The following is a 17,305-nucleotide window of genomic DNA, read 5'->3' as shown; positions in this document are numbered from 1 at the left end:
ATCTTGCTACTTCTAGTCATCTTCATTTTGAACAACATTATATTTACTAAAAATCAATAAATGTGGCAAATTTAGGTCTGCATACGAGTATACGACTACCAGCTGTATATTATACATCCAACAGAATCAAACGAAAAATGAATGTATATAATATTTTTGAATAGCAGCTTCATTAAAGTTCTGGTCTCACTATCTTAGTCCCAATCAAACACTTTAGTATGAGAAAACTGACCATAGCACCGATACATTCATTCATAACTAACTACTTGTTCTTAGCTCTCTTGAGGAGAAACTTTAAAGAGAAAATACCAAGAACAAAAGTCTGCAAAAACCACCCACGCGAATTCTCAGGATCCACTCTTTTAGCTACTCTCCAAGCATATATAGACTCACCAACATGCATTGCAACAGCCCAAATAGCCAACAACCTCAAAGCAAACAGGGACCGTATAATCATCAAACATGCTCTTCTAAGTACCGGGACAGGGAAGGCTGCAGCTATAATAACCGCCGACATTCCAAACACAACAAAAAGCCATTCATAAAATGTGGGCCCGTCTAAACTTTTCTGTTTTTTCTCCTTGAAGAATGAGATGGTGGCCGCCATGCCTTGTTCGGGACGAGTTATTGGGGTGTACCCCAATTCTTGTTTTGCTTTCAGGTAGTTGAAATAATGGGTCACGCCAACCTGCATATAGAAAATAGATAGAGAAAAAAGATGGCGTGATTTATAGAATGTATTGCACAAATGGTCCCCATGGTTTAAATGGGGCTGTAAACGAGCCAAGCCGCTTGCGGGCTACTCGAAATCAGCTCGAAAAAAAGATCGAATCAAGCTGAGCCTAAACAATCTCGAGCCTAGGCTTTGAGCCTAAAAATGAGCTTGTTTAATAAACCAGCCCACGCTCGAGCTTCACTAATTGAGCCCAAGCCGGCTTGCGAGCCTATTTATTTAACAATTATTACTATATAAATATTATGATAAATATAACTAAATAATATGATATAAAACAATTAATAAATAAGAAAAAGAAGCCGAGCTCGAGCTGGAAAAACTAATCACGAGCCGAGTTCGAGCTTTAGAAATAGAGCTCGATACGAGCCGAGCTCGGCCTCTCTGTAAGTTAAACGAGCCAAACTCAAGCCTAATCAAGCTTGGGCTCAGCTCGTTTACACCATTAATGGTGGTGACTAAACACGCAACCCGATAAAATTTGTACTAATTTTACAATTTTTAAAATCTGAGGGACCAGAACTGCAATATGTGACCACAGGAACCATCTGCAATTTTCTATAATAATAATTAATGGGGTGCTTGACTGAACCTTGTAAACTTCAGCAGGAAGCAATAGAGGTTGAGGAAGCCAACGACTGTTCAACCAAGGATGCATGAGAGTGTAGATAACAGAAAATGTTTTTCCCACAATAAGAGCTTTATCAACAGGTAATGATGCCTTTGGTAAATCATATTCCAGACTTTTAAGCAATGGGCGGATGAACTCAAACGTGTTCACAGGATAACCTGTTCAAAAAAAAAAGTGTCATTCATCTCAAAATAGTTTGTCTGATAAATTGGAAAGTTGGCAACCATTTTCTTAGTTGTAACTACAAAACTATTATGATGTTACGCGTGATCCAAAATATATACTTAAAACACCTTACTTCATTATGATGAAATGGCATTTTGGACATATGGGTAATAATGTAATACTTGTATTAATATGTGTGTAGCATAAATTGTTGCAAATTTGATAGCTATTAGAACATTAAAAACACTCCTCTAAATTCAAAGTTCACAGACAGGTTCTGTCCCATAACAAATTTACTATAATAACAACCCTTAGTTTTTATATTGTTCCATTACAATAACAATATAAAAAGTTTTGGTATGATCTTTTAGCTTTCTTTTTTAGTTTCACAACTTGATCCATGAGAAAATTGACCATGACGGGTAATTTGGTAAATTTGCATCATCACTTTCATCAAATATTTTATTGGATGCCACAAATACCATTTTTTATTAAACACCCTTTTTAATAAACGAGTCAAGGTTGCCATTATTAGTAAAACAGGTAAAAATGACCATTTTGTAAACGGGTCAATATTATCATTTTAGCAACCAGATCAGACTATCATTTTCCGTAACCAGGCCAGATTATCATTTATGTACACGGGTCAAAGCTACAATTTTAGCGAACATTTTAGTTAAGCTTTAACTTTATTATTTTGGATACCCAGACTGGGACAGATATAAAAACTGGTTAATATAGATAGTTGAAAAAAAAAACCGCCTTCAAACTTTGTATAGAGACTGCCCTTTATTTACTATTTGAACAAATTAAGTGTCCTTCGCTAATATTCCATTTGTTTATACCATGCTCTATTCTGTAGGCCCCATCTTTATTTCTAGGCATAGTTTCATGTAACTTAAGTGGGACCCACGAAATGAAGACAATGTATTGAACATATATGAATTAAGTGCTTGATTTAGAGATGGAAAAACTATCTGATTTAAAACAAAAATCCAGGTTAAAACTAGTGCTTGATTTAGAGATGGAAAAACTATCTGATTTAAAACAAAAATCCAGGTTAAAATGGAAGTCAAAGGGGACGAGAATTCGACTTTTTCCATGGAACGTTAAAGAATAATATGAAGAAAGGGAGGATTAATGGCCTGTCCATGAATGGGGCTCGGGTTACCGATCCGCATTCTTTGAAATTAGGGATCTTCAATTTTTTTAAACATAAGTTTAAAGAGCCTATTAGAAGGAGGCCTAAGTTCATTAACACCGGGTTTAAAAAGCTCTCGAACTGTGAGGCAAACTCTCTTGTCGAGCCGTTCTCTGAGATTGAAATTAAGGACGCAGTCTGGGATTGCGGAAGTGAAAAAGCCCCAGGGCCAGACGGCTTTTCGCTCGGATTCGTGAAACACTTCTGGGAGATATTAAAGACAGACTTTGTGAAGCTTTTGGACGAATTTTATGTCCGCGGCACCTTTAGCCGAGGATGTAACTCCTCCTTTGTAAGTTTACTTCCTAAAGTTAAAGACCCGCTTAACATCGCCGACTTTAGACCAATTAACTTGGTTGGGTGCATGTATAAGGTTATTGCTAAGGTTCTAGCTAATCGTCTTAAGAAGGTGATCTGTTTGGTAATTAGCGAAGAGCAATCGGCATTTGTGGCGGGTAGAAACATCTTTGATGGGGTGCTGATGATCAACGAAGTGTATTCATGGTTAAATAAATCAGATAAAAAAGCGTTATTTTTTAAAGTTGACTTTGAGAAGGCTTAGGATACACTGAACTGGGGGTTTATTGACTCTGTGTTAAGCCAAATGGGGTTTCCTGTATTATGGAGGAGGTGGGTTTTGGGATGTTTATCGACGGCCAGAACCTCGATTTTGGTTAACGGGTCTCCTACAATGGAATTCAATGTATATAGAGGGATTAGACAAGGAGACCCATTGGCGCCATTTTTATTCATCTTCGCCATGGAAGCCCTTCATGTTGCCACAATACAAGCTCGCGAAACGGGACTTATTCATGGTATAAGGCTGCCGAATGACGGCCCAATCTTGTCTCATTTATTCTTTGCAGATGATGTGATGTTTATGGCAGAATGGTCGGTGGGTAACATTCAAAACCTTTCCCGAATTCTTAGATGCTTCTATCTGTCATCCGGTTTGAAGGTTAACTTCCAAAAAGGTAAGGTATTTGGAGTCGGGGTTGATGATCCGGGAGTCAAAAATATGGCTGCTATACTTAACTGTCAATCGGGTGTATTCCCATTCACCTATCTCGGTCTCCCGGTCGGAAAAAATATGAACCTTATTAAGAATTGGGCAGCTCTGATTGATAAAATGAAGCTTAGATTATCATCATGGAAGGCTGACATGCTCTCTTTTGGGGGTAGGCTGACATTATGTAAGGCGGTCCTGGGAAACCTTCCAACATACTATTTGTCATTGTTCAGGGCGCCTTTGGCTGTGATTGATCAAATGAAAACGGTTAGAAGGGGATTCTTATGGAAAAGAAATAGCGGTAACTCGAAGATAGCGTGGGTGGCATGGGATAAGATCCTCGCCCCAAAAGATCTAGGGGGTTGTGGGGTAGGTAGCATTAAAGCGGCTAACATAGCGCTTCTTACTAAATGGCGATGGCGATATCGCACTGAAAAGGATAGACTGTGGGCAAGGACTGTTTTTGCAATCCACAGCGGAGTTAGAATGTGGAAACCTATTCCGCTTAAGGCTTCTTTAATAGGGGTTTGGAAAAATATAATGAAGGTGGTTGATGACTTGGCGGACTTGTCGGTGGATGTGAAGGGTTATTTTAAGCCAGTGGTCGGTAGAGGGAATTCGCATTATTTCTGGTTAGATCACTGGGGATTGGAGGATTCTCTACAAAATTTATTCCCGGAGTTGTTTGCGTTGGAGACACGGAAGTACTGCACCATTGAGGATAGGCTGAATTTTGATCACGGGCTTGGCGACCCCAGCTGGGATTGGAAAAGAGAGCTTACCTGGCCTGAACAACAACTATCACAAGTATGTTGGAATCGAATTCAGCAGGTGGTCAGGCCCTCGTCCGAGAACGGGAGGTGGTTTTGGGTAGGAGATGAGGCGGGTCAGTTTTACACTAAGGGGTTGAGACGCGATATTGAAACTCAAATGTTCGGCCAAGAGACGTACGTGCATCAATGGTCGAAATGGGTACCGATAAAAATTAATGCTTTCGTTTGGAGAGCGGTTGTTAATAAAATACCGACGTTGGAGGCTCTGTCAAAGAGGGGGGTGCTTCTTCCTGGCTTGGTGTGCAATTCGTGTGGGGCCGCTGGTGAAGATTTGACTCATTTGTTTTTTGAATGCTTGGTGGCGAAACGAGTTTGGCAAGGAGTTCAAGAATGGACCAGATATAAGGTGGCAGAATGCAACTCATTCAATCAACTGCTCTCAATCCCGTTTGTTGGATCCGCGCATGATAAGATGAGAAAGGCGTTGTACGCGGTTATTCTTTCCACCTGTTGGTGGTTATGGAAAGCCCGAAATGCAAAGATATTCAGGGGTGAAACGTTTAGAGTTGACAAGATCTTGGAAAATATCATGGCGAGCACATTTTCTTGGATTAAATATCGTGCAAACTTGCTAACTGTGGAGTGGAGTAACTGGTGTGATTTTGATGGTAGTTGGGCTTGGTAGTGGGTGAGTTCTTGTTTTGTCTCTGATGTCATGATTTGTTGTATTTTGGTTGTATTATTGGTTCTAGCTACTTGCTAGACTTGGTATATAAAAGCTGCAGTTCTAAAAAAAATATATGAATTAAGTAGGACTAATAAAATAAAAATTACCATCTGATATAAAGTACGGCTGAGCAGCAGCAATAGGGTGTTTTCCTCTTCCAGGAATATCATCCAAAAGTCCCATACTAGCCAGAATTAATCCCAGAACCAAGTTATCAATATAAACCCAGTCACTTTGAACACTTTCATCACCGATTTTAAAAGGAAGCAATCCTAATTTTGCAAGATGGATAATCTTAGGTAAATGTCTTTCTTCACCGGGCCCATATATAGCAGCAGGACGTACTGCACATGTATATAAGCATTCCCCATTCCCGCCGTTCCTATGAAAACAACAAAATAAATCTTACTGGTTGAAAAGTTAATATTTTTACCTTTTACCCATTTGACCAACTAAAGATATAACATAACCCAAACAATCCAGTTAGTTGTTAAGAACAACTAACAAAAACTTCAAACCTTTTTCTTACATTATAGGACAAGTGACACATGAAACCAGTGCAGTAAAAGTAGATCCGTCAAATTGGACAGGTCATTGGATCAGATAACAGTTAAAAGGGGTGACACTTTACGGATCAGGTTGGTGTGTAAAATAGTATTAGGCAAGTATATAATTTCAACAATTACCCAAAGTTTTAAATTAATGATTTAAGAAGTTTAATACATTAAAATGAGCTTCGGGGGACTTTTGACCAAACGAGCCGAGCCTTATCGAGCCCAAGCCTCAAATAAACCTCATTTAGTTATTGAGCCCGAGCTCGAGCTTTGTATGGGAAGATCGTTTAGGTTCGTTGAACCTTAACGAGCCTTGTGGATTTTAAGTTACTCTTTTTGGGTTTCTGTGTAATAGCTTCACACTGCACAGCCAAGCTCCAGCCGAGCTTTGGCTCGTTTAAGGTACTACGCAAGACCTCGAGCGGAGCTTAGGCTTGTTTAAGGTTTTTCTCAAAAATATATAATAGTAATTAAAAGGTATACAAACTAATAAATAACAAACGAGCCGAGCTTGAGCTTGAAAAAACGACTCACGAGCCAAGCTCGAGATCAGGTGCGGCCCGGCTTGGCTTGTTTACACCCGTATGACCAATTAAAGATATAACATAACCGAAACCGACCCATTTATAAGTAAAAGTATTGAATTACATACTTAGAAGGACGGCCATTGCTTTTTAGAACCAGTTGTTCAGCAATAGATTTGCTTCGACCATATGGATCAACATGGTTGTCCATAGGAACATAAGGCAGTTTTTCGTTTCCATTAATAATTTCGTTTCCCGCAAAAACGACATTGGATGTACTTGCGTATACAAGTCTTTTAACACCATGTTCATGGCAAGCTTCCAACACATGGCAGGTTCCATTTATATTGACATCGTCTACTCGACCATATTGAAGCATTTCTTTGCCAGACATACCAAATGAAGCTAAGTGGAAAACACAATCTACACCACGCAATGCCTTTTCCACATCTTTTCTGTTGATGATGTCACCTGAAAACATTAAATTCCACATAAACCATGAAAAACCGTTCATTGTTTTGAGTTATGTTATTGCAAAGACGCAAAAAAGAAGAGAAAACAATCAAATGTGCATTACAAATTAAGTAAAAAAAAATGAATATTATTTCATAAAAAATCTACCCTTCAAATCTGTGTTATGCCTGTCGAGTTGTTTAGCATATTTACACGAAATTACACTTAAGATTCTTAAGTTCATGTATGAGTTTCTTTGCTTTGCAATAAACCATTAACTTCAAAATATAAGTTTTAACAAATACCGAAACAGTTATCATTGCAATGAAGTGAGGGGCCAAGATACATCTCAGCCCTTCATTTCATCATCACTATTCAACATGGAGGCACAAATATACTTTAATTTGTTTTATGAAGTGATCATGCCACATTTTTTCACACTGTTGAAGGAAGGTTTTTACAGATCCAATGAAAGACAATCAAGAATCTTGGGGACTTAAATCAATAAATCAATATTTGTGTTACGTCTATCCATGTAAAAATCAGATTTGATGATAAAATATCTATATGTTATACTTCGAACTTACTGTTTGTGCCAATCGCAAGATGGTCAACGTACACACTTAGTAAAATGTCATACCATGTAAAAGTTGAACTTAGTAACATAAAAGAGTTTGTATCAGTTAGCCATATAAGCTGGTCAACTTATACAGTTTGACCAACTCAGCTCAAGAGTATTTAGTCAATTCTAGCAGTAGACCTACTAAGCAAAACCTTCAAATTTACAAATAAAACCTGATAACACTTTACCAAAGAGATTTATTTCAGACAACTATTAATTATTCTAATAAAATGTTACATTGGCATTCGCCCTTGGTTTCAAAATGCACACTTACGTCCCGAGACCGAGGCATGAACTTCACCTTCACGCATGCGAGAGGCGTGGTATAAGGTGTTAAAACATTACTTACAAATCACACATAACCAATATTTACACCTTGTTTGTCCTTAAACACTAATAGTAAGATAATACAACAAAGCATCATGTAAAGCCCTAATTAATAATTCAGACAATCTCCACCTACTTATTCAATTTTATTCAACCAATTAATATAATTCATAAATAGCATAGACTGATGGTTCAATTAATTAACATTTAACAGTATAAACCCTAAATCCCAAACAGAACCAATAAATAGTACCTTTAACACAACGGACTCCATTATTGAGAAGCTGATCGGACCAAGGAGAAGTGGATCTAATATCAAAGGCTCGAACAAGACGTGCGCCTCTACGGACCAGCTCCAAGCACAGTGCTGAGCCTACGAAGCCGAGTCCGCCTGTCACCACGAACGCCTTACCCTCTATACCCTCGTTCTCGCTCAAATGCATCTCTGAATTTGATTGATGACGGAAAGTGGTGATGGTGGGTGATTCGATCATAAGAAGCTGTGAAGTGACGTTGACTTTGACCAAATGTACCAGCAGTGTGTGTGAGGTTTATAACTTGTGTGAGTATATGATACAGACAGACTCCTAATTGTGAATTAGACGTGTCGTTACTGTTTATACGACTTGATTGACATGCTAATTGTGGATTTGAAGTGATGTTCCGGTGTATGTATAAACTTTTTATATGTATTTATATCTTTAGGTTTGTTGTTATTTTTTTATTGGCAAATGACCCAAACAGCTAACATTTTCGTCTTCTCCCGAGGTTTTAAACAATCGGACCGGTCATTAAAGTAGTAAACGTTTTGACTTGGTTGACAAATCGCTATTTACTCAATCAAACATTCAACACGTATACGTATTCGGTTGAGTGAGAAACAAGTTTTACCTTTTTGCTAATAGTGGCTTTAACTAGGATAGCAAGAAATATACTGTCTATTCTATTGGCAACTACAAGACACTTAGTCACATACATCATTGTTTTATATACGAATAGTTGATTTTTCAAACCTTACCCAAAGAGATTGTAGTTGTCATTAACCATTTTCAAAACAACCTACTATTAATACAATCATCAACCATTTTCAAAACAAGTAAACAACTACTTTATAAAAAATCACTCAATATCGTCTATCATATGTTATTTTTAAAATTAAAATAAATAATGTTGGCATAATAAATTTAAATAAAATTTTTTATAAGTATAAAAAATGACTTATAATTTTAATTCTTATTAAATTTATAATTCATGAGCAGCTGTCACTTCATGGCTCATGCTAGTGAACTCATAATGTGACATATTCAATAACCATTTCGTTCTAAACATCGTTGTTCGACAATAAAAACCTACTCATTATTACAAGCATGTGTGGTCGTTTGAACTTTAATTTGTAGCCCCCCCGCTTATAGTACACATCCTTGACACAACACTAAGCATTCTCACCCACTCTTCACCCATGTATCCAACCACAACAACAAAAGCAACCGGCAAAAACTTGTATTGATGTAGTCGACAACACCGTGTTTCTATTGGCATATCTGTTAATCTATGTGGGAACTAGATATATAATACATATTTGACAACAGTTGGGTCCATCATCAAGCACATAGTTTCTTTAAGAAAATAAGAGCCCTACTATTGTTAATGTAATTATCATAATCAAGATTTAACAAAAGGGGGCCATTTCTAAGGACCACAGACACTCGAACCCACAAGTAACAACATTAATGAAAATACTTGTGGAGTTGTGGGTCATTTATGTCTGCAAGGTAAAAGCTAGCTAATATAAGGAAAATATTTACAAGTGCATTCATGACACCGGTTTTTTTGTGATGTTGAAAGTGCGGTCATGTTTCCTTTGAAACATTTGCTAATCGTGACAATTCATTGCCCTTGTTGTCTTGTGGTTGGTGGTTTATCTAGTGGCAGAGACAAAGTCTCTTAAACATCAAAATGTCTTGGGTTCAAGTCCTTGTAAATACAACAAAAAAATTGCCTTTCAAAAAAAATAAAAAACCTAAAAAAACATAAAGGGGTGTGGTTATGAGAATGTAAGAAACCTCTAAATCACTATTCAAAGCATTATTATCGTGTTACGAACTGGATACATCTACTGAGTCGGAGTAAGGGGTTATCAATACATTAGGTTGGGTTTGAGTATGGGCTTGTATGTAGGCTTGAACATTTTTTGAGTCGGAGTAAGGTGACGAAAGGAGTGTGACCAAGGAAGTTAGGAGCGAATTGGGGTCGTGGATTTGTTTTTGGTCATGGGTTTCCTTTGGGTTGTGAGTTTCTTAAGGGTTTGGATCTCCCTTGGGAGGAATATCATACATGAGACGAGTTCTAGCCTAGTTAAGTCTTTATTCACGTCCTAGTTCTTTTATTTGAGTTTTGAGGGTCTCCCGATACACAAGTATGACTCTAGGGTGATTGATGGCTTGTTTGTAGTCAATGTCTCGGTTTCCATAAGATCATCATCATTTTCGATATCTAGCAATATCAATCCCTATCCCTATCTCTGAAAGATAGAAGTGAGGCTTTGCAAGGGTTCTCACCTTTTGGGTTTTATCTTGGCTAACACCGGTATAGGTGGGGATCCTACTTAAATCAAATCGTGTTAATTCAATTAATTAATTGGTCTTGCATGGGTTGGTGTCATTAATGCCTTCGGCACAAAAGTGAACCTGATTTGAGATTTGGTTATTCACACCCGTTGACATGTTCACACCCACCATACGAGTCGTATAAGACATATACGACTCGTGTGATAGGTATATGACAACATGGAAAAGGGTGATGGCAACACGCAAAATATGTATGAATATAACGTCCCTATGTTACAAGAGGCGGTTGGGTCGTTTAATGCCCTTTGTCCCCCCCTTTATAATTCTGATGATTAGACTTCTAGTTAGCAATATGGTCATTTTAGTCACTCTATACTAGACTAGTAGACTGGTTTGCTTCGTTACGGGCCTGATCTTCTAACTTGGGCTTCTCCAAAATATTACTTTCAGCTTTTTTGTAGATGGGCCTGGACTCATTTGTTGAAAAAAACTGAGTGAAAACTAGTATTTAGACCCGTGCGTTGCGGCGAAGCTGTTAGAAACGTTAAATCACACACACGTGGGACATGTTAACTAGTGTGTCGCGACACATTAAAATATGGAATAAAAAAATTTAGACCGAAACGTCAAAACATTAATTAAAGAAACAGATGTCATTGACAAATAATCTAAAAATGAGATCCGCTGTTTACAGAAATTTGATAAAAATTGATATACAAAATTGATAAGATGATTCAGTTTTATTCATATTAATTAATAATCTCCATTTGTATTTGGTAATTAAAAATCAACTAACCAACACTTCCATTAATTAAAAAAAGATATTAAAGTGGCAAGTAGGACGTAACTAACCCTTGACATGTAGTATATATATAAAAATGAGTTTTCATTGTTTTTGAATATTAATAATTATATTTATATATATGAGTTATATAAATAATTATATTCGGGTTTGTGTTCTACTTAGGGGGTGTTTGGGATTTCTTATTTGGCCATCCTTATGACTTATGGAAAAGTCATAAGTTACAAAGTTGTAACTTATCCAACTTTTCCACTTATATCATTAGGACACTCAAACATCATTGAACATTTTAAAAGGTTAAAAAGTCATAAAGAGACCAACATAAGAAATCCCAAACACCCTCTTAGTGAGAGCATCACCACAAACTAAACCACGTCCAAAAGATAGCTATGATGATTGGAAATGGATGCTCAAAGATATATGGTTGACACAACCAAAGATAAGAAAGTTTGAAAGAAACGGATTAAGGCTTTGTTATTTTGTCCTACGTTGGTGGGGGACTAAACTTAAAGTGGCTTATAAAGAGGATTGCTTTTGTATATTGTTTCCCTTAGGCTCAGCGTAGTGGGGGCGATAACATGCCCAAAATTGGGCGATAAACGGAGTGCACACCGCCCCCAAGGCGAAAAGTGGGGCGACAAGGGGGGGGGTGTTATTTGTCGCCACCTTACTTGTTCATTTATTATTATTTTAATGGTATGTGTGTGTGATATATATACATATATGTATATGGGGCTACAACACCATTACACCCCTTAAACAAAAACATACCATTTGTTGACTGGACGCTACATGGCGCAAATCGTCATATTTTGTAGCCCTTTACTACACATAGCCTTAGTAACAGAATCAAGTGGACAACTTAAGGGTAACCCGCCTTTCTATTTTTTAAAATCGTGTGCGTGGTCTAATACAAGATGTGTTGGTTCATGTGTTGCACACATATGGCGCACGCCAACTAAGGCGCAAGCTGCCTGACGTGGATATCTTGATGCTTGTGCGGCACACATGGCAGATTCAATTGGCGCAGGCCATGCATGAATGACACAAACCATTTTTAGAGAAACTTAATCTTGTTTATTGCAAGATTAATTATTGTAATAAATGGATGTTTGGGATCTCTTTGGGTGATTACGAAATGAGTTTCATAACTCATTTGATAGATACTAAAAATCACATAATTTGTTAATTCTCTAATCTTCCATTATTAGAGCAGAACTCTCAAAGTTCATCTTCTTTATTTTACATGAATCAAGAACACTAAGAAGCCCCATGCTTTCTCGGGTGCAAGAGCCATCTTTGGCAGTCTACCTATTGTTCCGGTTGTTGTAACATGGATGGTAAGCGCGTTCATCTAAAAAGAGACATAAAATTTGTTTTAATGGACCCGGTTGTTGTAACTAACAATTGCGTTGCCAAGTGCCAACCTACTTTACAGTTTAAATTCCGCTTTCCGCCCCCATTAGGTCTTGATAATATTCCATAACTCAACCGAAATTTCAAAGTAGCCCATCAACTACTGTTTTTGTTTTCATGTTCAACAACCTTTTTTTATATCTAAGTTAGTTAGTACTTGCCTACCTTTGTTTTGTTGTTATTATTATTACTATTAAAGATCAAGTAAACCTATTTATGAAAAAGTAGTTAACTAATTTCCTATAAAACTAACTCGCACCTCCTCTAGGAATATAAGATGTGGACAAATTATTTCCAAATGACAAAAATAATGCAAATATGTAATCGTTTGCTCCTATAAAATAATGCACGTGTTAAATGATTGGACCATGTTAAAAGAAAATATTAAATACAATTAAGAATATTATACTTGATTTTGTTGGTATTATTAATAATTAAAAAAGAAAGAATAATCAAATGGTATCTCTCCCATTCCATGAACTAATTATACTATTATATAACTAAAATACACAAAACATTATTTCTAATACTTTGGTTACATTTTATATTTTATTTTTGAAATTAATAGTTTGTCGGGAATCACTCTTGTTATTGATGAGTAATGGAATGCTAGAAGGTTTTGTTTAGTGTTCCCCATGGATGAGGAAACCACCCCATGTCCCAAATAGAATCGAACAAAGGAGCAAAGAAACAAATAGATACCCACATGTTCACATGTTATAACATGTTGGATTAGACAATTGCTAGCTCACGTACATCAGATTCCTATATTATTTTTAAATTATTAATCTGTAATCTTAATATTTAACTAGATCGTTGGTGGCTTACATATTTGATTCATCTTTGATTAGTTGCTTTAAAAGTTATAAAACAGACAATTACATGTCTTAATATTTGATTAACGGCTTCCTCCGAAGATGTGCATATTTGTATGGAATTACCAAGTTTATCATGAGTGTAAACACGATGGACCATTAATTTGCCTTGAAGGCATGAAGATGACTTTAAGTATGTATATATGTATGTATTGTTGGATGAGTTACGAGCATGTTTTATTAGGTAGAGATCATCATTAAAACGTTTTCCTAATACATGTAGTGATAACCCTGAACGTTTTTTTAGTTAGAAATAACACATATATCTTACTTAATTTCGTTCAACTCAACAAGTAATACGAAAGGTAGCATAATTGTTTCAAATAAATATACAACAAAAAAGTGTAAGCTTTATATGAATCTAATTATATGCTCCTGCGTGTGTTATAATAATACAATTGATGATACCATGTTTGATTTTGTTGGTATTAACAAATAAAAAGGAAAGATCAATCATATGTTTTCCATGACCTATTGTAGAAAATGAAAAAAGCCTAATAATTTGTTTATTACAATCTTTATATATTTAAAAAATAATAATAACTTTGTCAAAGGAAGGAGGTTTCCTTTACTACATAAGACAATCTTGAATTAAAAAATAAATTCCTCCATTGATAAGGAAACCACTCCATGTCCCAAACGTTAGATGCCCACATCACATGCTATAACATGATGGCTCCGACAATAACCCACGTTCATAATATTCCTACAACAACATATAATATAACAAATAAATATAATATTATACTTTAGGAATTTGGATAGCCCTGCTTGCGGTGCGCACATATGATGTATATATGTGTGAACCCTCGGGTGGGCAAAAGTGAAATTGCACTAATTTTGACGTTATTTTACTAATCTCGTGAAAATAACGTTAAAAGTGACGGACGGTTAATCATGCATCATGTAGTGGCGTTGATAGCTGAAAGATAAGGGTACATGCACCGATCAGCCGGTGTCCCGATGATTGAGTGCTATGTGCCTTATGTCCAAGGCTTGATGCAAAACTACTATCGAGCCGGGGGTCTCACCGGAAGCAGCCTCTCTATCCCTATGGGGTAGAGGTAAGGCTGCCTGTATCTTACCCTCCTCAGACCCTACCATAGCTTTTCTATTGATGGGATATACTGAGTACGATGATGACGACGAAGACTTTAGGAATTTGGAAGCTTCAAATCACGTCCCTATTAATATTATTTTTATTTGAAAAATGTCGAGACACCGTGATTCTCTTTTCTTTTTCTTCATATAAATAACTCAGACCCCTCACTCCATCTCCCAATATTTTCTTGTTAATTCACTCTCTACGAACTCTCAAGTGATCAACACACCATACATATAGAGAGATGGGTGCTTGTATATCTTCTTCAACCGACAACTCTACTAGCGCGTTTGTTGTTACAAACAAAGGCGAATTGTTCGAGTACCCAACCCCAATCTTTGTCTCCGAGGTTCTTCAGTATGAGAAGCCTTCTTCCTTTCTATGTAACTCGGACACTTTGTATTGTGACCAACGCATCCAATCTTTGGATCAGGAACAACAGCTTGACGCGGGTCAGATTTATCTTATTCTACCTAAAACAATGCTTAGACGGCGTCTTACTACCACGGATATGGCTGCACTTGCGAATAAAGCTAGTCATGCTCTAGATTCACATTACTCGCACAAAAAGAACAAAAATAAGGCTCGTATATTGCCTTTGGAAACAAGTCAGGTTAATGATGAAGATGGTATGTATAAGCAGAAGCCGAACAATGGTGGTTTAAAAGTGTCAAGGTCTCGGTCTATTCGAAAATACTCTTCAAAGAAAGCTCGGGTGTCTAGTCTTCGGTTATCTACGATATGCGAAAACGAAGACTGTGATTAAGTAATCCATGACATGAGTTTTTGATTTGTGAACCGGTCGTGATGATGTATAGATATTGAGGCTTTTTTTTAAGAGTTTTGTATATGGGGAATGCTAAATCTGAAATGTTGTTTGTGGAACTACGGGAGTTAATTAAGAGAAATGAAAAATATTTGAAAAAGTGATGTCAAAAATGTTTAAATCTTCAAAACAAAATGATGCTTATTATTTGAAAAGTGTTTAATTGGATTGAGGTAATGAAAAATAGAACAGATTAACATTTGAGGATAATGAAAATGAGATGTGTTTGATCGTCAATGAAATAATCCTCTATTACACATTAAATATCTTTAAATTAGTCATACATATTATTCATCCATCTAAGTTTTTTCTTTTTCCTTTTTTTAATTCTTAAAGAAACTCTAAGGGGTTGTTTGTTCATTCAGATTTGAATGAGTCAGGTCTGAATGAGCCTCTGTCCCATTCAGCAACAACAACAAGTCTGAATGATTCAGATCTAATTTTAACCATTTAGGTATTTTTTCGTTTGAAACCAAACAGTCTGAAGTCTGAATGAATCAGATGTTTACACCTGAATGATTCCATTCAGATGTAAACAAACAGCCCCTAAGTCTAACCCGGTATGGTTAAACATAATATCTCACCCAAGAATAGATTACGGACAGTACTGAGTTCCAATGGAGGATCCACCTACAAAACCAAGCACCGTGAGCTCGTTACGAGAAGGGAAATATGGTGGTCTTCTCGTAACCACCCTCCGGCGTGATAATTAGTATTGTAATTGATCGGAATATATTTAGAGAGTTTAGAGAGTGTGGAATCAAATCCTTTTACCATTAAACATCATCCTGTGTATATAACCGAAGAGGGGAGAAGGGTTGGGTCAGTTGTCCCACTCAATGAAAGCTTCTATTCTCATGGCCCAGCATGATGGTCCATTGGTTGGACAATCTGGCCAGTGATATTCTTTCTTTATGTGCAAGTACTACATTGATTCATTCTCATTGGTCCATCATGCATCCATATAGCTGCCAGGTTATTGAGCAGTGGTACTTCGCCACGTGTCCTGCCGGGCCATGGCAAGGTGGTCAACCACCATAGGTCCGACACCCGATAGGCTCGAATTTTTTTTATTTTTTTAAATTATTGTTTTTTTATTAATATAATATGTGTATTTAATGTTTAAACTCAACTACATAACCAATAATTTGGTCTAGTGGCAAATGGTATTACTCCCAACCAAAAGGTTGTGAGTTCTAATCTCATTTGACACATGTTTAATCATATTTTTAAACAAAAGTTTTTTATACAACCCAAATTATAACCAAGTAAACCCGTATAAAAATTAAATTGTTTAAACCTAACAAAAAACTTTTTTTACTTGAGGCCCAAAATTTTTTTGCCTTCGGCCTAATTTTTTTTTTTGCTTTCTCGGAGCCGGGCCTGTGTCCTGCCTATGGTGGTACTTACGTTGTGCTTTATTACTTCTTATTTTTATGAGTGTATCTTCCGCGATGGGCTTGTGACGCCTTTGCAGACGAAGCTTTTTCCGCAGTTTCTTCCGTTTGACTTGTTACTTGTATGATATGTTTGATGCCTTACCCCCACAATTGCATATTTCCATGTTCTGAATTTTCTTCTCATTTTGTCCTCCATGTTTTGGAGGTTAAATTTATAGACGCTTATAACACGATCAACAACAACAATAATAATAATAACACATAATAAATTATTTAGGAACCACCTGAATATTGGATCTTGATAAAGATAATTGATTGCTTTTAGGTACAAAATTCAAATATTTAATTCAAAAAAAATCAGTGTTTTTTTTTAACGGCCAACTAAGTAACACCGGGTATCCTGTACGCGGTCCCCATTGGTTAAAGGTAGCCTGAGCCGGCCACTAGTCCGGACGGACGGAGCCCCTAGCGGTTCACCTGTTGAGGGATTCACCGGATAAAACCCGACCCCCACGCCCGCCAAACGGCACGACAGCGAGGAGCCGGTAAAACCGGGTGAGATCAGGACTCGAACCCTGGCAAGCCAGGGTCATCCCTC

General features: G+C 36.9%; 2 protein-coding genes across 2 annotated transcripts; one reads left to right on the top strand and one right to left on the bottom strand.

Moving 5' to 3' along the window:
• Positions 1-200: 200 nt before the first annotated feature.
• Positions 201-8,162, bottom strand: LOC143538299 (uncharacterized). Its single transcript, XM_077031889.1, has 5 exons — positions 7,973-8,162; positions 6,446-6,788; positions 5,347-5,621; positions 1,326-1,522; positions 201-688 (listed from the first exon to the last, which is right to left on the bottom strand). The coding sequence occupies exons 1-5, from the start codon at positions 8,160-8,162 to the stop codon at positions 263-265; spliced, it is 1,431 nt and encodes a 476-aa protein (XP_076888004.1). The 3' UTR covers positions 201-262.
• Positions 8,163-14,725: 6,563 nt separating this feature from the next.
• LOC143538267 (uncharacterized) lies at positions 14,726-15,247 on the top strand. The gene has a single exon (XM_077031862.1). The coding sequence runs from the start codon at positions 14,726-14,728 to the stop codon at positions 15,245-15,247; it is 522 nt and encodes a 173-aa protein (XP_076887977.1).
• Positions 15,248-17,305: the final 2,058 nt, after the last annotated feature.

Source organism: Bidens hawaiensis, unplaced genomic scaffold, assembly GCF_021521415.1.
Source record: "Bidens hawaiensis isolate Kalapana, Puna unplaced genomic scaffold, B.hawaiensis_p1.1 tig00011542_1, whole genome shotgun sequence".
Lineage (NCBI taxonomy): Eukaryota > Viridiplantae > Streptophyta > Magnoliopsida > Asterales > Asteraceae > Bidens > Bidens hawaiensis.
Note: the sequence above shows the minus strand (reverse complement) of the source record. Positions and strands in the feature narration are given on the sequence as shown.

Coding starts and splice junctions, on each gene's coding strand:
- LOC143538267 (XM_077031862.1), top strand. CDS start 14,726: ATGGGTGCTTGTATATCTTCTTCAACCGACAACTCTACTAGCGCGTTT.
- LOC143538299 (XM_077031889.1), bottom strand. CDS start 8,162: ATGCATTTGAGCGAGAACGAGGGTATAGAGGGTAAGGCGTTCGTGGTG. Junction 6,789..7,972: donor TGGAGTCCGTTGTGTTAAAG/GTACTATTTATT, acceptor TAATGTTTTCAG/GTGACATCATCAACAGAAAA. Junction 5,622..6,445: donor AGCAATGGCCGTCCTTCTAA/GTATGTAATTCA, acceptor TTGTTTTCATAG/GAACGGCGGGAATGGGGAAT.